Raw genomic sequence first — 23675 nt, forward strand, 5'->3', positions numbered from 1 at the left:
GGATCCAGTGTACTGAAACATTAGAGAAAATTTGTGTTAATAACTTTATTATTCATATTAATGAACCAGAGTGAGATAATGAATAGAGGGTCTCAAAGTCAGGGAAACAGGATGTCAAGGCCTTTTCCTGGCCGTCTGATCCTAGGCAAATTACTTAATGTCTCCGTATGCCAGGCAACTTTCTAAAACCACAAGCTGAAGAGCAGTTGTTGTTCTGCATTGTGAAGGGAAGGGAAGGTTCCTTGTGAGGCCACTTGACATAGATTAAAATCAAAAGGTCAAAACGCAAAAGAGAGATTGAGAGACAGATGATGCAACAACATTAAAACTGAATATTATGAAATTATATTGAACACAATTTGCACCGAGAAAAGTGGGAAGGTACGTTTTCATCTGGTTGTTGTTTTCACAGGTGGGGGACTTTGAGTTTGTAGCATTCCAAATAATGTCAGAAAATAAAAATAATACCTTTTATGTAGTACTTTAAGATTTGCAAAGCACTTTATCAATAGGTTATTTCATCCTTCCAACAACTCTGGAAAGTAGGTATTAGTATTATTATTCAGTAGGGTCATTCAAGGTGGTATGTGTTAGAAAACATAGGTGACATAAAAACAAAGGTGATATAAAATGAATGTATACTTGTATGCAGAATAGTGCACTACGTCAGGACGATGGAGGTTCAAGGTCTGCCCCTGGCACCTCAGACTAGAAATTTAAGAGTAGGCATTAATCTGCCTTGGTAGAGAAAGTTCCCCTACATTGATAATATTAACAGTTGGCCCAAAAAAATTATATGCACTATGTGATTTAAAGCGTAAACTCCTGAAAGATAATTGCCATAACTTTAGTTGTTCTGGATCCCCACACCATACCAATTAATTATCTAACAGGAAATTACCTGTTTGTTAGAAGCAACTAAAAATATTGAATAGGTATAGTGACACTGGAATAGTGAACTCCCACATAAAAAAATTCCTTCTGTCATTTGCTTGGTGCCTTCTCTGCAATTTATTTTCCTTGAAAGCTGCCTAGCACAAAAGAAATTAAGGGAATTACCCATGAGTAATTTAGTCACCCTTTTAACTTGTAGCCTCCTTTAGCATCTCAAGAAAGAGAAAACAAGTCCTCTTCTAGAGTTCTGGGACTAGAGAAGACGACTCAGTTTGGCTTCATATGAGCTACGTCAATCCTGAAAATACTGGACATTTTAGTATGGGAAATAGGCTTTATGGTAGTTTATAGAAAGGACATAAATTTGATAAGAAGGCAGGGGTGTGTTGTAGTCTGTGCTAATGTATCTAAAATCCCAGGTGCCTCAAAGTATCTAAGTGTTGGGATAAAACAGAGAGATTCTTACCACAGTGGACCTCTGAGAACCCTAGAGCTCAAAACATCAACTTCCTCAAAGAATTTCCTGAAAGAAATTGAGAAGAGTCATCTCTGTCTCTCTTCCCTTGCCTCTTATTCCCATGTTCAGTTTCTCTACGACTAAAAAATAAAATATTTGCAGACACTGCTGCTTCTGCTATGCCCATTAAGCACCGAGGTAGCGTATGGGAAGGCGAGGAGAACCACAGAGAAGAAAAATGAAATTGGAGATGTCTTCCTTTGTTCTACTTTCCTTTTTATGCTTTATTATTCTTTCAATTATCAAGCATTTTTATTAGTTTCTCCCTCCCAATGACCTCCTGCCACACAATAAAAATAAATAAAGCCACCCTCATCATATAGCTGCATAATTTGAGAAAACAAATCCCCACATTAACCATGTCTGAAAATTTTGTCACTTCCTGCATTTTAAGTTCATCATTTCTCTCAGGAGGTATATAGGATGTTTCATCTTGATTCTTTTAGAAGTTATTTTGGTTTATCATTGAATTGATGAGAGGTCTAAAGTCTTCTAAGTTATCTTTTTCTATAATGTTATCATACAAACTGTTCTCCCAGTTCTCACATCTCCCTGTATCAGTTCATAGAAGTTTTCTCAGTTTTCTCTGAATTTTGCCTTTTCATCATTTCTTGAGGTACAGTAATATGTTATGTTATTTAATACATTATGTTAATAGACAATTTGTTTAGACATTCCCCAGTAGGAGGACACCTTCTTTCCTATTCTGGCTACTATGAGAAGAGATACTCTATTTTTGAACATTTTTATTTTTATCATTATTTCTTTGATTCCTTTTGAACATATGCCTAGTAGTGTTTTAGCTGGGTCAGAGGCTTGAAGAATTTGGTAACTTTCTGGATGTAGGTCCAAAGTGCTTTCCAAAAAACCTGGAACAACTCACAGTTCCACAAACAGTGTGCCAATTTTCCTACAGCCCCTCCACCATTTGTCCCCCCACTTACCTATTTCCTTTTTAGTTTTTAATGTATTAGATTTGTTTGTGCAAAAGCTTTCAGTTTTATATAATCAAAATTGTCCACACTATGTGAACCTCTCTATCATTTGTTTTATCATGAACTCTTCTCCTGTCTATAAATCCAAAAGTTTGTTTTATTTTCCATTCTGATTTCTCCTGCATAGGTGGGAGAGGTGGGAGAAGTGGAGCCTCCTTAAAACTGGTAGAAAAGAAAGGTGCTCTCTAAACTTGGATTAAGGAAGCTTGATTTCTTTAGTTGCAATGTGCTTAATCTGTTTTATTTGCAATTTGTAATATCACTTATTCTTATATGAGGTATGTTCAATAGATGTGAGAAATACTTGTCTGTTCATGTATTTTTTAGCTATTTCATATATTTATTGTCATTCCTTAAGTTTATCCATTTGAAAACACTGAGCTCACTTAAAACATGAAACAAAAGTGTCTTGATTTGCTGTGTCCTGGTCTGTCTTCCTTTGGGCATATGCATATTTCACAGTAACAAAAGTTATTCAGAAAGTTGTTAAAAAATGTATAAAATAGGGAGAATGTTTTACAAATGGGAACATGCTACAGTTATTGTTTTAGACTAATGGTCATGGATTGTTATGCTGAACTTACATGGTAGCTGACCATTTGGAGTTACCAGATTTAGAGTCTCTTGACAGGCGAGAAGAGATCAAGAACCCACAGAGGCATTTGACAAATAAAAAATGAACATTACCTTCTGGTCCTCAGTAATTCAGCTCTCATTCAAATAGTAACCTCACATCAGTACATTCCAAGACTTGGTTTCAGAGGAACAGTAATGGACTTGAGGTCAGGGGTGTAGGCTACTTTCTGTTCTGTTGTTTGTAAACCTTGTTATCTTGGGCAATTCATTTAACTTCTATGTGTCTGTTTTCTAATTGGCTTAATCAGGATAATAATAACTTCCATATCATTTTCAGGATTTTGTAAGCTACAAATGAGATCCAAACTCTGCTACTGTCTACCTTTGTGACCTTGGGCAAGTCTCTGTTTCTATATCTTCAAAATGAAGGGGTTGGTCAGGATGCTCTTTGAGATCCGTTTCACTTTGGAATATATGATCATATTAACATGTATGTAAAAATTTATCCAATCTATTAAATGCTAATATGGGGCGTTATTTTAAATATTTTTATTACATGTTTTTAACTCAGTATAGAGAGGGTTTTTTTTGAATAAGAACATATCAAATCTCTAGGTCAGAGAACATAAACATCAGTAAATATAAATCAACATTTTTAGAGAGAAATTTTCAATCTAGAAAAAAATCCCTAGAAAAACCATATCAGTAACTTTTTATTGTTTTTACTGTATCTTTCATCTTGTATGAGCATTCATTTGGCATTGTGCATGTAACTAAGTCTGAATCATCTCTAGACAGGGTAGAGTTTGAAAGGTCCCTTCTGGGAATCTAAGGTTTCACATATATTCTTACTATCTTATTCTTTGAAATCGTGCCTTCCAGCTCATATTAAAATCTTTTTGTTGATAAACTACATAATGTCTCTTTCGTCCTGTTTACAATGATTTTGATCTTATAAAACCTACGTTTTTTTTAAGAAGTCATTTGAAATCAAACCACTTCATCGCCTCTCCTTTTACAGAGATGGCATTACACTAAATGAGAAAGTTTTAGTTATAAATTTTTTATCAGTGTGAGAAAGAAGATATGGCATGATTTTAGTACTAAGTAGAGAGGTGTAGCAATTGCATAAGACAGAGACTAATCTAAACCTTTTTTCAGCTTTGCTGAATCATGTGGCTTCATGATGCGTTTGGAAGTACTGATACTATCAGATTGTAGAATGTTAGGGTCCCATTTTCAAATACAAGTTCAGAAATACCTAGCAAAGTCAGGTATAGAAGAGGGTTTATGTTTAATCTGTCATTTTCTCTTCTCTCCACCCTTCTGTTTCTTTCTTCTAGTGGGCTTTCTGCAATTGTAAGTTAACAGTGTACATATATTGCTGAGCCTGGAGTCAGGAATACCTGACTTGAGTTCAAATGTAGTGTCAGGTACTTCTAGATGCATTATATTAGGCAAGTCAGTAAACCTCGTCTGTCTCATTGTCCTCAGCTGTAACCTCCCAGAGTGATTGAGAGGATCAAATGAGATATTTGTAAAGTATTTAGCACAGTGTCTGGCAAATAATAGGTGTTTAATAAATGCTTGTTCCTTTTTTTTTTCTTTTAATTTAAGGGTTGCTTGAGTGTTGCTTATGTTCAGTGATAAGTAAACTTTCTTCTTTCTCTGGAATCAGGAAATTTGAGAATCAGTTCAGTTGACACAATTCATTGGACTAGATAGATCTGGATTTGCTTATTATGTGGTTCTGGGGAACCATGAACTTTGAGCCCATCCAAATGCAGTCACTCACCCTCTTACCACTCCCTGCTGCACCCCATTTATTATGTTGTCAACAGAAGAAAAGTAGGCCTACAACCAAAAACTGGGGTTACCACAGATCTCTCAGCCCAGTCCCATTCCCATTATCTGGTTCCTTTAAGTACTTTGGCTGAAGTATAGTAACCTAGTTAACCTCTTTCCCCTTCTGCTGTTCCTGGTCATTCCATGATTGGGAAGATTTTAGAATTCTCTCAAAATAAATACCAATCCCCTTTTCACTCCCAGAATCACAGTCTTAGCCTTGGAAGGAGACTGAGACCCTCTACTCTAGGAAGACAAGTGCTGTAACATTTCCTTCACCTACCATTTTAGTAACCCTGTCAAAAAAGTAAATGAGACTCTTAGGCTCTAAAAATGCCCTTTTTGTTTCTGTCTATTACGTTCTTAATGCTAGCATTCCCTATTGATGAGAAATAGAGGGAAAGTGGATTTTCTACCCTCAAATTCTCCATTCCCTGGATCTTGAAGTTTTGCTTTATGTGATGCAGGAAATACTTTGATGTACTATTTTCTAAAAGCATTTTCATTCCATTATTTCTAGAAATAAAGTGATAAAACTGTGTACTTACCAGAGTCTTTAGGAATTTAGACCAGATTTTCTCTAGGAGCTATTTGTATGGAGTATTAAGAGAGTCACTAGGGACAACTAACATAAATAAGATTTTTCAAGGGCTTAAACAAAGCAATATGTGGAAGAAAAGATGGCTCTACCACCATTAATGAAAAGGAACAGAATGCTGTTTCCTTTTTCTAGGCACAATTAGATCAAGGGACCGCACCTAAATTTAATTTGCTCTGTGCCTCATTACACACATATTAGAACTGCTGCTTGCAGATCTCCAGTGGCTACTTCCCCATCCAAGAATTAAATTTAAAGCTTCTTAGATTATGAAAATAGTTAATAAAAACATTAGCACAAATTCTGGCTAACTACTTTAAGAGTTGACTATTTCCAGTCCAAGTTATAGGCATAAGAAAATTCTTTTTCTGGTTGAAACATAAAACTTTGTTATGCACCAAAATTTTGGGAGGGGAGATTCACCATATTTCCAAAGTATATTCTGAGAAGGGGAATTAACATCTAATACTGGATGGATCTGGAAAGAATTAAATATCATTTACTAATCCTCATTTATATAAAGTAATGCTCCCTCATCTACTTTTAACCATCTTCCTTTTTTTTTTCCTATTGTTACTAGTTGAGAACACACACATAGAGACCTATAGAGATGATTCTTTAATAGGTCCTCCACAAATAGTAAGAAACATATTGGAAGGGAAAAGAGGGAAAAATAATCTCTTCTTTTTTGCAGGGCTAGCGAATTTTTGTTAACTAACATCTTTATCTCTAAGTAAATCCACTTAGCCAGGACAGATGGATTCATTATTATAATTATCCTTCAATATTCTTTTTTAGTACTAACTTAATCATCAACAAAATCAAACATTTCAATAGCGAAAGAACATAAACTTCTGTTATATGTTTATATTTTCATAAAAAAAAAATAGACTGTGGATTCCTTGAAGATATAGGTTATTTTTTGCCTTTTTTTGTATCCCCATGGCTAAGCATAGTGCCTGACACAGAGTAGATGCTTAATAAATTATTGACTTGGCCTGACTTTAAAAAGTTTAACAAAATTTCTCTTTTTGTGTATGTGCATATATTCCCGTTCTGAATGTCTGTTCTCCTTCAGTTTTAATTTACACTTTAACTGATTGATTTAAAAGATGTGCCTAAGATTTCCTCACATCTAGTTTAAGCCTTAGTTGATTGATTGATTGTGTGATTCAATCAAAGAGAGATGTTCTCAATCTATCAAAATATAAGATTAATAGTTATTATTAATATCATTACAAGTCTCTGTGCTTTAAAATGGAAAAAAGACATTTCCCTTTTAACAAAGGAAAACAAGTCAAAGAAAACCACCTGACAACTACTCATGGACCTTTCTATTAGGATGAGAGAAGGACTGTTTCACCATCTATTCTCTGATATCAAAACTGGTCATTGCAGTAAATCAAAATTAGGCTACCTTTTATGCTTCTTCTGATTCTCTATCAATTTCTATATCTTCCCCAGTTTTTTTTTCTTCGAATTCCTTGTATTCATCATTATTTATGGTATGACAGTATTCTGCTAAACCTGTATATCACAATTTTTTGACCATTCCTCAGTAGATGGATGTCTCAATTCAGCAAGCATTTATTTATTATATGTTACATATTACATATATATTATATATTCTAAGCACTTTGCTAGGTTCTGGGAATAGAAATGCAAAACAGAAAAACAGGAAAAAAAGAGACAGATATTGCCTTAAAGGAGTTTATTACTGAAATAAAACAACAGAAACTCATTTTTCTTCTACTTCTTCTTTCTTTTCTACTCCAACATTTTGCCTTTTATGGAACCTTTTTGTTTCATATTTCTTTAGGGTGTATGTGTATTAGTGAGATCTATGGGACAAATGATTATAAACAGTGAGTTTTCTAGCATAATTCTCAATTGTTTTACAGAAATTATATCAGTTTACATCTCCATCAACAGCATTTTAAAATGCTTTTCTTTCTACAGTCTCTCCCAGTATTGATTATTTTCATCTTTTATCACTTTGATCACTTTGAAAGATGTTTGAGGTGAAACATCAGAATTGCTTAATTGGTGTTTCTTTAATGAATGGAATTTGGAGCAATCTTTCACATAGAGTTGTTAATAATTTAGAATTATTTTTAAAACTGCTTTTAAAAGTTGTTCATATCCTTTGGCAACATCATTTGGGAAATGATTATTGGCCTTTTATATTGATGTCAATTTCATAGGCTGGATTTTTCACTGCACTACTGGGTGCAGTGATTTTGATTTTCCTCATATGATAATTTCATTTTTATTCCACTGGTGTATATTTTTGCTAGTGTAAAGGTTTTTTACTTTTGTTCAAATTATCTATTTAATATTTCGTGGTCACCACAATTTCTTCTTTTGTTAAGGAGTATCCTTCTAGACATAGTTGTGAAAGTTACTTTTTTTCCTGTTTTAAAAAAAGAGCCTTTTTTAATATTTAGGTTATGCATCCATTTGGAATTTACCATCATGTAGATATTGTAATATTGTGGTCTAAACATTCTGCTGAACTGCTTTTCAGCTTTCCAGGAGTCCTTCCCTCAGTAGTTTGTGTTCTGGGCTTTATTGAACACTGGACTACTGCATTCATGGATTCTTTGCTACTTCAAGGCAAGCGTTTTTTTTGCTCCCTCTTTGTTATCTGCAGTGTTTATCATAGTGCTTGGCACTTAATACAGCATATATTTGATCAATGCTTGTTTGATTGCTTCTGAGTCTTGCATATCAATTTTGTTTTACTTTTTAAAGAAAGTTTTCAACCATTGTCAACTAGTTTTGACAATTACTGCCTGATAATATAGTTTGGAATCTAGCAATGTTTTGGTCCCTTTCAGCCCTACTTTTTGCTTGTCATTGTTATTTCCCTTGAAAATCTAGAATTTTTGTTCATTTAAATGAATTTTGGTATAACTTCATCCTTTGACAGTTTGATTGGTGTTGCGTTAAATCAGTAAATTTTAGAAAGATGACCCTTTTGTTTACATCTTTTGTTTTCATATTATCTTTACTTCATATATTCCTTCCTCTCCTGTTTTATAAATAAAGAACTGAGGTTCAGGGGGACAAAATAACTTCTATATCTAGTAAATGTTAGTGTGGGATTTGAACCTAGGTCTCTCCCAATTCCAGCACTCTTTTCTGTTTGTAATGCTGCATCTTTCTCTTGCTTCCAGCATTTATTGATTTTTTAAGTGTGGAAAAGTCACTTACCCTCCCTTATTCTCATCGTCTTCACTTGTTCATTGCAAACCTTAAAATGCTCTATAAATGCATTGTTGTTGTCTGTTGTTATTATGAATTTGAAGCATATGTCCTCCAGGTATAAGGAAGTCAGGCATCCTGCCTCTAGCTGATAATATCCGGTTGATTATGGTATAGAATTGTGAGCTCTCAAGTGATTCCGTACTTCTCCAGTGTTATTACAATAATCAAATGAAATAACATGTCAAGCAAAACTTTACAGACATTAAAGTGCCATCTAAAAGTCAGCTTTTAAAGGCTATCACAGCATTTCTGTATTAATTGAAAGAAGTGCACGTGAGATACAATGACAGTTTTAAACTAGATAATCTCATTCCAAAAGGTCTTTCCTAACTGATTATGTGGGATACAGCCTTGTTTTATACTATCTAGAATTTCAATTCCAAACACCAAAATGATTATCTTGCATACTGATTTTCATTAGGTTTCATAGTACAAGGGTCCATGAGACACTGACTAGGTTTACGTTTAGTCGAGGTTAGTATGTGGTTTATCATCCAGGTGACATGTTTTGGTTTTTTTTTTTCTGTTTTCTGTTAGAGCTGGTAAGAATATTATGTGGGTTTCAAATGTAAACTGTTTCCAACGATGGTACTTATTCTTTAGTACTTCAAAAAAGAGATCTGTTATTTCTAAATGTGGCCAATATCGCCATTGATAGAGGTAACACTTTTATTTTCACCCCTCTATCCAGTATATTCCATCCATACCATAATAGATGATGTTTTAAAGATAAAAAAAATCAGTTCAATCAATACAACAAAAAAATTAGAAAAATACGTACAATATGAAATACTTGTAGTTCTTCTATCTCAGCAGAGGGGTTGGAGGGGAATATCTTCTCATTTCTTTCAAGTCATTCATGTTCTTTATAATTTTGCAGCATTTATTTTTTTATTTGTGTGTGTGTGTGTATGTGTGTGTGTGTGGTTCTTTCCATTTATACCACTGTAGTCATTGTGTAGAGGCAGTTAGAAGACTCAGTGGATAGAGTGGTAGGCTTGGAATCAGACAGTAGCTGGGTGACCCTGGGCAAGTCATACAACTTCTATTTGCCTTAATCCATTGGAGAAGGAAATGACAAAGCACTGTTTGCCAAAAAAAAAAAAAAAATCCCCATGGACAGTATTGGCATGCTATGGTCCTTGGGGGTTATGAAGAGTCATACATGACTGAACAAATGAACATATCATTGTGTATATGATTTTTTTGGCTCTTCTTATTTCGTTCTGTAACAGTTTATGTAGCTCTTTTCATGCCTCTTTTTTTTTAATCTGATTCATCATTTCTCACAGCACAGTAATATTTTACTACACTCATGTGAAACAATTTATTTAGCTTTTCCCCAATCAATGGGCATCTGCCTTGTTTCTAATTCTTTACTATCAAAAAATAATGGTATTGATATTTGGGAGTATAGTCACATTATTTGCATAACTCCAAATTAAAGCAAGTATTCTTACCCTACATCCATGAATATCTTTTTTCATTTATATTTCATTATAATTGGTTTTCTTTGTAATCCTATGTTTATTAGTTTATGTCATTCACAACTTTACTCTGAGAATGGGTCCATTGCTTTCATCAAACTGCCAAAGTCTCTCCATACAAAAAAGGCTTAGAAGTCTTTGCTCTCTGGGGAGAAGAGAAAGAGAATCTTTCAGTTTTTGAAGTCTTCCTAGACTGTTCCTTCTAGAGAGAGAAGGGGGTCCCTCGCTAGCATCAGACTCTTCAGGAAAGGAGGACTAGCATGGAACCCCATCTGGAACTAGAGGAACTTCAAGAGAGTCCACTCTACAGAGTCCAATCTACAGAGGAATAAAAAAAAAAAATCAGATTTTTTTCATCTTTCCCCCTCTTGGAATCCTAACCTTCAAGACTCAGCCCAGAGTGTATTATCTCCATGAAGCTTTCCATGTTTCTTATGCTCTCTCTGTCCTTAAATTCCTTGGTATTGTACATACTTGAGTACATGGTATGGTTCTCCTTCCCTCCCCTCCTCCACCCCACCCACCCTGATATTAAACTTTGTGAAGGCAAAGGCTGCTCTTTTTCTTTGTGTCCCCAGCACCTAGCCAAAACTGCTCTGCAGGTACTGTAGATGGTACTCATTAAATGGTTGTTATTTATTGAATTGAATTTGGGCTACTTATATTTCTTTCCTCTTTTTTTTCAAAGTGTCTATTCATTTTCAAAGAATCAGACTGGGTTGATCTCTCTCAGGAGAAGTTTCCTATTTAGTTTGGACTTTTGGTGAATTTTCTGGATGATTCCTTTCTCACCTTTGTTATAACTGAAAAGTATATCATTTTGATGATTGTATTTGAAGGGCTGAGCTACCCATCAAGGGCCTCGGCTGTGAAATTTGCCATTTCTTTAGATCTTGTTAGCTTTGTATCTTAGTTTATAAAAAGAAGTGCAAGGACTGCTTTCTGTGTTTTTCCCTATTCTTAGCCCAAGAACTCAAAGGGCTGAAGTCTAACAATCTTTACTTCTCTACATATCACAAGGCTAGAGCATGATAAAAGAAGACAGTTTGACTTTGGAAGTGTTGAGTTCTTATTACTGATATTGTTACCTATTTGTGTTTCACATCCTCTTTTGTTCAGGAAGTATTGGAACTTTGGAAAAATAGGAAAGCTGAAAAAACAATCTGTCTATTCACCCTAACTTCCCTCCAAGCTGCTATACAAAAAGTGCTTTTTCTTACCTGCTTCTATGCCATTCCCACCTGAACAATCTGTTTCAGCCAATAATCTGTTGATCGCAGAGGCTGCTGATTCTAGCTTACTTTTTAAAATGTTGGGTTTCAACTCATAAGGCCTATTGTGTAAGACCCTACATCGGTTCACTCACTTCCTATTTTTTTCTCTATCTATCCCTTTTACTGTGACCTTTTCCCAGACTATTTTTGGTTTGGCATTTTTTCAAAACATTTGTTTTTCTTCTATAACATTTTTACCGTACCTTGATTGATATTTTCTCAAAACCACATGTGAAATTTTAGACTTGTACATTTATGCTAACAAATCCTACGCTAAATAAAATGCAAGCTATTTTTCTTTTCCCTGTGTTATGGTACTCAGTCATTATAGTGATGGGCATGTATGGTTAAAAGACTCCAAATAAATCAGATTTGGGAAGACTGGGCTACTAGTGAAGAGACTCACTTGAGAGAAAGAATTTTTTGGTGAGGGAGCATGTTAATAAAGGAGATGGAGTAGAGGCCATTGAAGGCCATCACAAGTATCTCAGATTAGTTTAGTGAACTGGAACTCTGCTTAAATTTTAGATCCCGGTATTTGCCTAAAATTACTAAATAGTCTGCATGTGAATTGTTATTCAAAATGAGTAATTCTTAATAGCTCCAAAGTGGATGTTGTTATTATTTTCATTTCAAACAGAAGAGGTTTGTGATACCGTTTTGTACCCAAGAAATAGTTTGTTGCTGTGTGTTCTTTATCTTACTACATGGTAACCAGAGAGTTCAGTGTTTTTATGACTGTCTATACTCCCTTCCACCTTCCTTCACTTAGCATAATATAAAATACCTTCTGTAGCATATCCTTTAGGCTGTTTCCTTCAACCTCCTACTAGCACTGGAATACTAGGTTCTCTTAAAGGCAATTGACTACTTCTCCCCTAAATATTCTAGGGATAACTTTGATGTGACTGGGTTTTTCTATTACTGACTCAGAAAAAAAAACAACTGGTGTGTTTCTCACTGATTACCAATTAATAATCAAAGTAATCACATAACTAAAAAGTTAATTATCTTTCATAAATGGTTATTTGTTAAAGTTGTATAGTAAGACACGTTAATACAAAAATTACTCTTAAATCAGGGACACATTCTCCTACATAAAATATTTGTAGAGGAAGGTAACCCACGTGAGAAAGCACAGATATACACTACTACCTTAGAACTAAGTGTAATTTTCTCCTGATGAATCCTCATAAAGTTCTCTTTACAGGTAGCTCTGTGCTGTATTATAAAGTTTAGCGCTTGAGACTACTTTTTCTTGGTAGATCTAGTTTGTCTTCAATGTGTCTCTCACCTCCCAATCCAGACCCTACTTTTAGCTACTGCTGTGGACACAGCTACTAGCTCAAATGGAGAGTCCAGATATTTTCACATTTCAGACTTCACATGATCGTTATCCATTTGGAGGGGAGAAGAGAGAAAGTATTTAATACTCCCTTCCCATACACGGGAGAGTTCTGGGAATAACCAAAGAAAAGAAAATGCTGATTGTTCTGTCGTATGTTTTGCCTCAATTATATCTCAGCCATGACTGTCATTAAAGTGAAAAATATGTTTATTCTTTACCCCACTCAGACCAAGATGACCCCAAAGCATTGACATGGTTGAGGTTGCGGCTTTTGTGATTAGATTATGTGGCCAGTTAGACGCAGCTCAGTGCCACATTTTATTTATGTAGTCACACAGTGCTCATCCGATAATGCTAATCTCCTGCTAACAAAAAGCCTAACTGATCACCTGAAATCAGTTTGGGGTATTCATTCAACTGCCAAGGTGGAGCTCATATCAACTGTATCAGAAATATTCCTGATCACAGGAAATTTAAGAGTTAATTTTAAAATCTCATCATTATGCTTTAATAAGTCAAATGGAACATTAGGTAACTTATTATTTTGAAGACTCTGAAGCTGGTTCTTGATAATTGATGCAAGAGTGGCTGATAAAGATTACAAAAATTATTTGTAATAAAGATTAAAGATTACAAGATTTCAGACAGCATCGGAAATTGTTGATCTCTCCACATTACGAAGGTGCAGAACAGCAAAGGGACAGGAGATAGCTAAAACTGTTTACATCATATTCTGTTGTTTTGTGACCCACCCATTTTAGAATTAAAATGAAAAAATCTTAGCATTTAATTCTCCATTTTGTTTAGTGCTTTTGCTTTTCTCCCTCTGTCTTAAGCAATGAAGTAGACCTTTTTTTTTTTTTTTTGTAGCATTCATAACCAGATTTGGGTGTAATAGAATATTACTATTATAGCTTTTCACTCATAAACAAAATAACAAGAGTCACATCTTTGGGCTTATCTTTCTTTTAAGCTATATTTGAGACTTTAAGGTAGTGACAAAGTAATTTTGGCAGGAAATTATTGTTTAACATTGGACTCTTCTTTTGAATATGTGCCTCAGTTTTTTAGGCGTATGGTATATTTTGGGATTTTGTGATTAGGACCACCAAAGTCACAGCAAGAAAGGTAGGTTAAAATGTAGTTTAATTTAACAAACATTTCTTAAGTGCCTCCTAAACTACAAGCCTACAAAGACATACCTGAAATAATCCCTGACTTGAAAGAGGCTGTCATAAAATGCTGACATCAGAAACAAAATCCAAATTTTGAAGAAAAAAATAAAGGAAAGAAAGAAAAGGAAGGAAGTGTTTTTTTTTCCTTTTATTTATTTTTAGTTTCAGCTTTCACTTTTATAAGATTTTGAGTTCTAAATATCCCTCCTTCTTCCTCCCCCCTCCCAAAGATGGGATGCAATCTGATATGGGCTATACATGAATAATCATCTTAAACATAAGGAAATATTTTTAAAAGCAGAAATAGCATAAGAAGAATTTTGCAGAAATCAATCAAATTCTACATTTCATCCACAGTTTTCAAGAAAGTTCTGGAAGGATGAAACGTAAAATATCTTAAATGTTTTTCCCCTAAGTTATACCTGAGTAAGTTTTCCCTATGAAAGGTTTTTGATTGTCTTTTAAGAATTTCAAGCAATAAGTTGTGACTGTGACCAGGATGCTGTATAATTGGAAGGGGAACTACTTATTTTCTTCCATACTTTTGTAATCCTTTGGCAGCATGCATTTTTACTTTGAATAAAGTAGAAATTGAAAGCCCAAAGCTCCCAACTCTCCCACAGATCAATCATTCAAAGAGTAGCAGTAACCACAGTGTCTTATCTTTATATGGCACCTATATCCATAACAATATCTTATTTTTTGCATAACACTTTATTTGTAGATTCAGAACTCAATACTTAACCTGCTTTCAAGTCTAATGTGACAAGTTTCCTAACTGTGAAATGAAGGATGATAAAAATAATAAAACCAATTCTTGTGAAGCAAAATTATAATTACATTAATTTTTTGGAAAATCAGTGGAAGTCTGGCAATAAACAAAATGTGACTCAAAATTATTATTTCCATTTTCATCAAATTAACTCTGTAAAAAAAATCCTCATTTGTAGATTATGTAAATAAATTCTTCCTTAAGAAAATGAAACTTTGTTTTAAAAGCTAAGAAAATTCTCACAATATTTCCCAGATATGAACTCTTTTGTCTTGCCATAATAAATTTGCATTGTTACTTTATAAGCCAGTATTTCAAAGGAAGGTCAAAATTTTCTCATGTCTATATCATCTTGTTCCCAGTTCCTTGTTCATTTTCACTTTTTTTCCCCCCTAAACTTACTTGGGCCACTAGTCTAAGAGTTAAGAAATGACAAGAATGGTAAAACTAGTAGCCTACCAACATTGTAGTATCTGAAGTGGTTGGGATACTTGGAGAGAAAGTGTGTATTAAGATGTCCAAAGACATGTGAAGCACTAAGTGATGGTAGAAGAGATTAAGACTGTCAGTCAAAATTTTAGCAATACAGAGAGAAGGATGAGTGGGAAATTGTGAGCATTCTAGATGAATCTCCTTATAAATAACTAGGCGTAAAGAAAGACTGCAGGGTTTTTTGTTTTGTTTTGTTTTGTTTTAATTATAACATTACACAAACAAGCTAATAGTGTCTTGGAAGTAGATTTGGAGCTATATATTTACTTAGAATTATTAAGTATCCAATGTATTGAATTCTCCCTGTTCAAAGTAAAGAAACCCTAATGACTTCAGAATGGATGGTGCTATTATTTTCATTTCAAATAGATTTCCTTCATTAGCTATTTTGCATCCACTCTGAATATATGGCATACGGTATTCTCTGGGTTACAACAGAATATTCAAAACTGTGGAATCAGCTTCTTTCATTGACATTTGATGTTGATGTCAGTTTCCACACACTATGATGATACAGCACAATGAGACATTCATTAAGTTGTATTTGATGGGCTTAAGAGAGGGTATTTATAGTTTCACATAAGAAACACTTGACACTGATAAGGCTTTATCATAGTCAGACAAGACAACCTCCAAATATAAAGTAATCCTTAAGTTTTCTTCTTCTGTCTTTGGAGACCTTTCTCCCTGTCAACAATGAGGCTATTTTCTCTTTCCACTCACTTTTTAAAAACTGGTAGTCATTTGTTTGTAACTCTGTGTGATGTTTCATAAAAATATGTGGAGGCAGTAAACAAAGTAAATACTTCTTAATAACACAATTAGTCAAAGGCATGCAGACTTAAAGCTTTTATTCCTTTTGTTTTCCTCATTAGATCTCTAGACCACATTGTCATAAGTATTCTACATGGCCCCTTTCCCATTATGGAAAGCTTCTGTGTTGAATTTGCTACTTCAGTTTCTATCATAGCATCTCTCCCTTCAGTCAAAGGTATGACCTGTCCAGTGGACCTGCTGACATTATGTAGCAGGTTAAGGACTAACCAGACTCCAGACACCCAAATAATAAGGATTTAAGCTTTCAATAACTCTTTACTTTATTAGTGACCTCTGGAGAACAAAGCAGCGCAGATGCACTTAAATTCCCATGAGATTTCATTTCATGGCTTAAATTTCTCATGAGAAGAAGATCTAGGCATATGAAGAGGGAATTTCAAAAGGATTAGTTGATAGAACTCCAACAATGATCTTTGTGGAATAGGGGATGTATATTTGTACCTGAGTGAATTAGACATGCGGGGTTCAGGTCAAGGGGTAAGGGATTCAATTGATAGAAAATATTCAGTCATCTTTAAGAAATAGCCTGAACACTCCAAGTAATTTTTTAATGTTTTAAAATTTGAATCAAAATTAAAAAAAAGAAAAGGAAACTTAGCTACTCTGTATAAATGTCCCTAGGGAAGTAGAAGGCACCATCATCTTCTCAGTCAACCAGACTTACAAACAAGTTAAATGTCATCCTCTTTTTGCTCAGTTTCACTCAGGTCACATCCAATCTGTTGCCATATTTTGGTTTTTTTTACTTTCCCAACATCTTTTCTTATAGACATCTTATACTCATACCTAAAAATGAATTGATTATGTTTCTTGGTAAATCCTCCACTATATTCCTAATTTGGCTGTTACTGTTGAGGCACCCAGGTGCTTAGAGTAATCCAGGTTCACCATCTAGGTGTCATTCTTGACTTGTTGGAAACTTTCATTTCCCATGCCAATCTGTTGCCAAGGCTTGCCCATGTTATTTTTGTAACACCTCTCACATTCAGCCTCTTCTCTCTTCTGATATTGCCACCATGACACCTACACTATGATATAGGCTCTCATCACCCTTTGGTTGAATACTATTGCAATAACTTATTGACTGGTCTCCCTACCACAGGGCTTTCCCCTTTCTAGTCCATTCTCCACTCAGCTGTGAAAGTGATCTTCCTAAACCATAGTGTCACAAGGTGTCACAGACCTACTCAGTAAAGTCCAGTGGCTTCCTATCACCGGCACAATAAAATATAAAATCCTCTATTTAGCATTCAAAAACCTTTAAAATCTGCCCCCTCCTATTTTCCAGTGTTCTTATATCTTACCCATCCCACTACATCCATTGGCACTGGCCTTTTTTTGCTCTTCCTTAAATAAGACATTATAACTGGCTGTCCTCCATGTCTGGAGTGCTTTCTTTACTCATCTCTTATCCTGGCTTCCTTGGAGTCCCAGTTAAAACCTTACAGTCTATAGGAAGACTTTCTTAATTTTTAGTTCTAATTTTTTTCTTTATTTCCAATTTATCCTGTATATAGTATGTTTGTACAGAGATGTTTGTATATTGGCTCACCCATTAGACTTTGAACTATTCTAAAACAGAGCCTTGTACACTTTTACAATTGAAAAGGGTCAAAAAAGTAACTTCACAAGTATAAAAAGGATATAGTTAGACAGCAGCCCATTTGCAAAATATCTCAAGGCTTTTAATGGACTGAACTTCAACATGTGTCAATAGTATGGTCAGCCAAAAAAGCTAATGAGCTCTTTGGCTGTCTTAAGAGAATCTTAATGTCTAGAATATTTTAGAAAGAAGATTTATAATATGGAGAGTGTCTAGAGGAAAGTGGCCAAGATAGTGAAAGAACTCAAGATCAGATTATGTGAGGGCTAGTTGAAGGAATTAGAGGCACTTAACCTGGAAAAGAGGAAGCTTCAGAGGTAAATGATATGTTTTTCAAGTATTTGAATGGATGTTATATGAAAGAGGAAAAACAACGTGTTCTGTTTGACCTCCACAGCTAGACCTAGAAACAATAGGTCAAAAGTAACAAAGAGGCAAATTTAAGGAAAATCCTTCCAGTAATTGCAGCTATCCAAAAGTAGGATTGGATGACCAAAATTTTTTTTCCAAATCTTAGATTTTGTCATTCTCATTTTGAGTTACATGCAAACTTTCCCAATTTGACTCCAGAAAAGTAAAAGGCATGAAAAAAAGAATAAGAAATGGATTTTGAAATCTGTGAGTAGAAAACGCCGAAAATGAGGAACTACTTATTAGGGGTCCTTTGTGGAAAAGTTAATTAATGAATGGATTACAATTAAACTATACCTAGTATCCTGTATTATTGTACACCTAAAATCACTTACAACCAGTGACTGACTGACCTTTTCTCCATTATGTTTTCAGCATAGTGATGCAGTCCATGACCTTCTTCTGGATGTGATTACGTGGGTTGGCATTCTCCTGTCCCTTGTTTGCCTCCTGATCTGCATCTTCACCTTCTGCTTTTTCCGTGGCCTTCAGAGTGACCGTAACACCATCCATAAAAATCTCTGCATCAGCCTCTTTGTAGCTGAGCTTCTCTTTTTGATTGGCATCAATCGAACTGACCAACCAGTAAGATACTTGGAATAAAGTTACTGGATTTACCTGCTTTCTGCCTGTTGTTTACTGGGATTGTGTGATTCTTGAACATTAGCTGAATGATCTCAGTTCCATTCACATTAATTGACTAAGCAAAGAGAAACAGGAGACATTAGAATTTTCAGGAAAACTCAAGAAATAGAGAAAACAAAAGAAGGGCAATACATTCTAAGTGGGTTTGGCCAATTACCTTTTTTCCATTAGATCTTTACTGATATTTTAAGATTCAGTACATTTTTGCTCTCATCTATAAAAGAGCTTCTAAAAGGAATGTGGGAGGGGGAAGGATTTAAAAAGTACAAGATTTAGTTGCCTTAAAAATAATGGATTAACTTAATACAGTTCTCTAGTATATATGTCCATATGTATGGAATTTTTTTTTACAGTAAGCTGGTTTTATATTCATGGCTGTGATTACATATTCATGATTAATGATGGGAATACATATAATTATAGTCATTATACTTTTAATTGACTATCCCATATAAATGAAACAGCTTTCTCCAGAAAAAAATGTATACATATGAATAAGCAATCAAAATAAGTTTTCTTTTAAAAGTTCTGAAATGCAGCTCTCCTCCTCCTGATCCCCACAATACAGAGCATTCTGTTTTTGATCACAAAAATTGATGGTTGAGATTTTAAGTATAAAAAGCAAGAAATGGAAAATTGTGTTCTTTCTCCCAGAACTTATTATTGCACTCTCCTATTAACATGTGTTTAAAATGCTGTATGATTTCCTTTGAATTTTATATTTGCTGAGCTTACACATAGTAACCCAATATGGCAGAGCCCATCTTCACCTGAATATTAACAAATGGCTGATTGTTGAAAATCACTATCAAGGAAATTGAGCATCCTGAAAAACTGGGACAAAATGATTAGGTCTGACCAGAAATAGAGTTTGCCTTTGTTTCCCATCTATGATACTTCTACTTTGCCTTTTGCCAAATAAAACCTACCCTTTCCATATTATCCTCAAGCTCTAGAGTTTATTCTTTTCCAGTCAGTTCCCTTTAGCATTTGCCTACTTAGTCCTTTTTTCCTCAGGACATTAATAGAGGAAAGGGGACTGAAGAAGAAATTCATGCTAATGGGATAATGACTTTTAATAAAATGTACTATCCCTTTTAGATACGGTATTTTGGTAGATAAGCTTGGATTAGTACTGAACATAATAATATCATGAAAATCAAAAGTAAAAGAGCCTTAGGGGCCTTTTATGTTCACAAGTAGACATAAATGCCTTTATAAACATAATCCCAGTAACCCCTGGCAGACTATATGAATTGTGATTATGTTACTCATTCACACACACACCTCCCTGAATTTGTCATTTCATTACCTGCGTAAATCACCTACTATTAGAACCTGCTATAATTATCTGACTGTGGCAAACAGTCTCCTAAAGTATCGTCATGACCTATTAAAATCAGAAACTCCTAAAGAGAAAGAGTACAAATGACAAAGTTGCTTTCATTTTGTCTGCATCCGAGGTACCTCATTCCAGGACAGATCTCATCTGGGAAACCTAGTAGAGGCTGATTTTGCTAGGCTGGGCTCTAGTCAAGCTGTACTCCCCTTGCCAGGACAGTTATATCATCTCATCATCATCACCGTTATCATTTATATAACACTTCAAGGTTTGCAAATCACTTCACAAACTTATCTCAAAATTTTATTCTCAAACAGCCCTAAGAGGTAGATGTTATCATTATTCCCATTTTAAAGATGTACAAACTGAGGCAGAGGTAAAAATGTTTTGCCCAGGGTCATGCAGTGAAAACATATCTGAGACTGGATTTGAATGCCTCCTAAAGCAGATTCTACCCTAGAAACATTATTCTCATTGCTGACTCATGTGTATCTCCATGGCAACAGCCTACAGTATTCTTACTGATCATTAATAAAAGCCACTTTTTAAATGAAACAGATTTTTACCTCTTGTTCTGATACCTAGAGTTAGGACTGGAGTCACTGTAATGGTCATCCACTAATGACTTTTGAGTTGTCTCAGCTTGACATATCCTTCCAAGACCCAATCATCAGCTCACTTTCTCTAGCCATTTCATGCCTTGTGTCTCTTGTTAGAACTTCAATCAAGCTCTTGTTCTTGTTGCCTCAGCTGTCAGTTCTGCAGATGTGGAATAATAAATATATCTTAGACTTAATGAATACTCACACCTTCCCTAGCCCCATCTTCTAGTCTCACAAACTTTCTTAGGTTCGACTTTGATGACTTTTTCCTCTGGTACCCTCTCTCTTCTAGGGACTTCATTAGAATACCATAAATATTTTTAATATTTACCAGTAGCACAGATGTTTCATTCTAGTCTTTGTCTTTGTTGATGGGCAGCAGGTTTCAGAAATCAGAACACAGATGTTCCATTTTTCTCTCTTGCTATGTTTTTGCAAAACTTACTTTCATTTATGTCATTAAATATTTTGTGTTAAATGCAGTGAGAATTGGGTCAGTTGTTTAAAATTCATTTACAATACCTATGTTTTAAAGCCTTAGCCAGATCTCTTCAACTGATCCTTAATTTATATATAGTATGTGGGTGTATATATGTGCATTTTTGTATGAGAAATGTATATATATATAAAATATATCTACATATACATATATATACATATGTATTAGAGATATAGCCCTATATTATATTTTCTATATGTTTATATATTATATAATGTTATATGTTTATATCATATAATGTCATATTATATATGTGATATGTACATATATGCTTCTCTTGGTCATTGTTTTGCCTCCATGTGAACCATGTATCTAATTTATTCCTCAGATTGCCTGTGCAGTCTTTGCTGCCCTCTTACATTTCTTCTTCTTGGCTGCCTTCACTTGGATGTTCCTGGAAGGAGTGCAGCTTTATATCATGTTGGTGGAGGTTTTCGAAAGTGAACATTCACGCAGAAAATACTTCTATTTGGTTGGCTATGGGATGCCAGCACTCATCGTCGCCGTGTCAGCAGCTGTAGACTACAGGAGTTATGGGACAGATAAAGTGTGAGTTTGCTCCTCCATCCTATCCCCTAACCCCACTTCTCTTTATGGCTAATTGAAATAAAACCTTTTGGGCTCCCTGAGAACCATCTTTAAATTGTCTCAGATGTAAAGGAAGAAACTGGAGAGAAAATTGTAAATTAAATTAATATACTAGAGTGCTTGCCCATTTTTTTACTATAAAGTAAAAGGATTACAACAATTCCTGTGATTTATTCTCTCTCTCTCCCTTCTTCCTTCTTCCTCCTTGCTCCCTTTGTCTCCGTCTTCTTCTTTTAATAAGTGTAAAGAGATAATAATTGAATTTTAGGACAGTTTGACAAACCTTTTTGCCTCTTCAAGACCACATACACAACTGGCAAAGTGTTCTATTTAGAAATATAAAACTTTGGTGGAAAGGAGGTTGGAAGGTGGCAGAGGAGTATTACCATTGATTGTGGTTAGTATAGCATAATGTAGCTCACACCAAAGGAATGTGGCAGAGTAGATAGCTGGCCACAGAGCTAGAAAGAGTTGGATTCATTTTCTGTCTCTGATACATTCTGACTCTATGACCTAGACAAGTCCCATATATTCTCAGAGCCCCTAGTAACTCTCTAACAGTATAAGTTGCTGAACAGTTGTAGATTTGCATCAGTAAAAAGAAATTTCTCTTAGAATTCCCTATACCAAAATAATCACAGGTATGGACAAAAACAAAGACTATATAGTGATAATAAGCCAGACCTTTTTCACAATCACTTAGACATAACATTAAGTTCATAAAATTTCAGAAGTATCTTTAATAGAGATCACCATACCAAATACTCATAATCTCCAAGTTTTGTGGAACAAAAACTTTTCAAATTATAAGGACATAGCAGATGAAACCATGTGGGAATAAGATGATTTATATCTCATTCTTGTTATCCTGTCTGCTACTGGAATTGTCCCAAGTATGCTTTCTATGAACCCAAAGGAGATAAACTCATATCCTAATACTTTTATCCAATCACAAAACAATTATTTTATCCAGACTGGTGAAAGAGTCAACAGAACATTAAATATTAATTGATAAGAACAGCTGAGTGACTTTTTGAAGTCTGTTTCTATCTAAAAGCCAACAAATAAGTTGAGAATGATTTTTCTGTAATCTTGATAATAATAATGTCCTCAGACTGTTTTTATCTGAACATTATTCTTTTGCAAAAATTGTAGTGAGCAGATAATGTTGATCATGATGAAGAAGAAAGTGACAGTTTGGCTTGGGATAATATTCATATGCCATGGTTAATATGTATTCAGCATTCATCATGAGCAAACTGTGGTAAACTTATATTTTTCTAAATCTGATGAAATTTTGGCATATCTCCTTTCAGGAAGCAGGGTGCCCTAGCCTTTGGCTAAAGGGTAAAGAGAGTTAACTAACTATTAAGCCACAAGACTATGTTATGGCAACAATATCCATATTTTCACGAACATACAGTGAATTTTAGAAATTTTTTTGGTAAAATACAAGATGTGGAAAGGGTATTAATGAATTTAAAGGATAGGAGTACAGGGATGCTACTTGGCATGGTAAAGAGAAAATTTGGAATTAAAGCCTGGCTGGGCTCAGATTCTAGCTTTGATAGCTGTTAAATGTATAGTTCTGAGCAAGTTATCCTGTCTGTGATTTTATGAATGTTTCCCCTTCTGTAAAATATGAATAATAATATTTGTATTTCTGCTTTATAAAGCTCTTCCTTTGAGACAATACTGTACACTTCAAAGTTCTATGTAAGTGGTAAAAGTCTGTTGTATTGTTGAGGAAAGTAGATGTAGAAAAATGTCCATAGAAGAAGAGACAGAGGAGTAACGGATGCTTGAAATAACTAGAGAACATAACATAACATGAGATGAAAATGAAACTACCTGATTTGAAATAAATTTCAGTATTTAACTTCTTGTCCAATATCTTGAACTTTA

At 34.6% G+C, this 23675-nt stretch overlaps 1 protein-coding gene across 8 annotated transcripts in view; it reads left to right on the forward strand.

Moving 5' to 3' along the window:
* The window catches only part of ADGRL3 (adhesion G protein-coupled receptor L3), a 941368-nt gene that overhangs the window by 816614 nt on the left and 101079 nt on the right, over positions 1–23675 (forward strand). For all 8 annotated transcript variants that reach the window (XM_072620873.1, XM_072620870.1, XM_072620866.1 and 5 more), the window contains 2 exons: positions 18470–18679; positions 21511–21731. In XM_072620873.1, the coding sequence (XP_072476974.1) occupies positions 18470–18679; positions 21511–21731 (431 nt within the window). The remainder of the gene's footprint in view (positions 1–18469; positions 18680–21510; positions 21732–23675) is intronic.

The sequence above is a fragment of the Notamacropus eugenii genome, chromosome 6 (genome assembly GCF_028372415.1).
Source record: "Notamacropus eugenii isolate mMacEug1 chromosome 6, mMacEug1.pri_v2, whole genome shotgun sequence".
In the NCBI taxonomy this organism is placed as follows: domain Eukaryota; kingdom Metazoa; phylum Chordata; class Mammalia; order Diprotodontia; family Macropodidae; genus Notamacropus; species Notamacropus eugenii.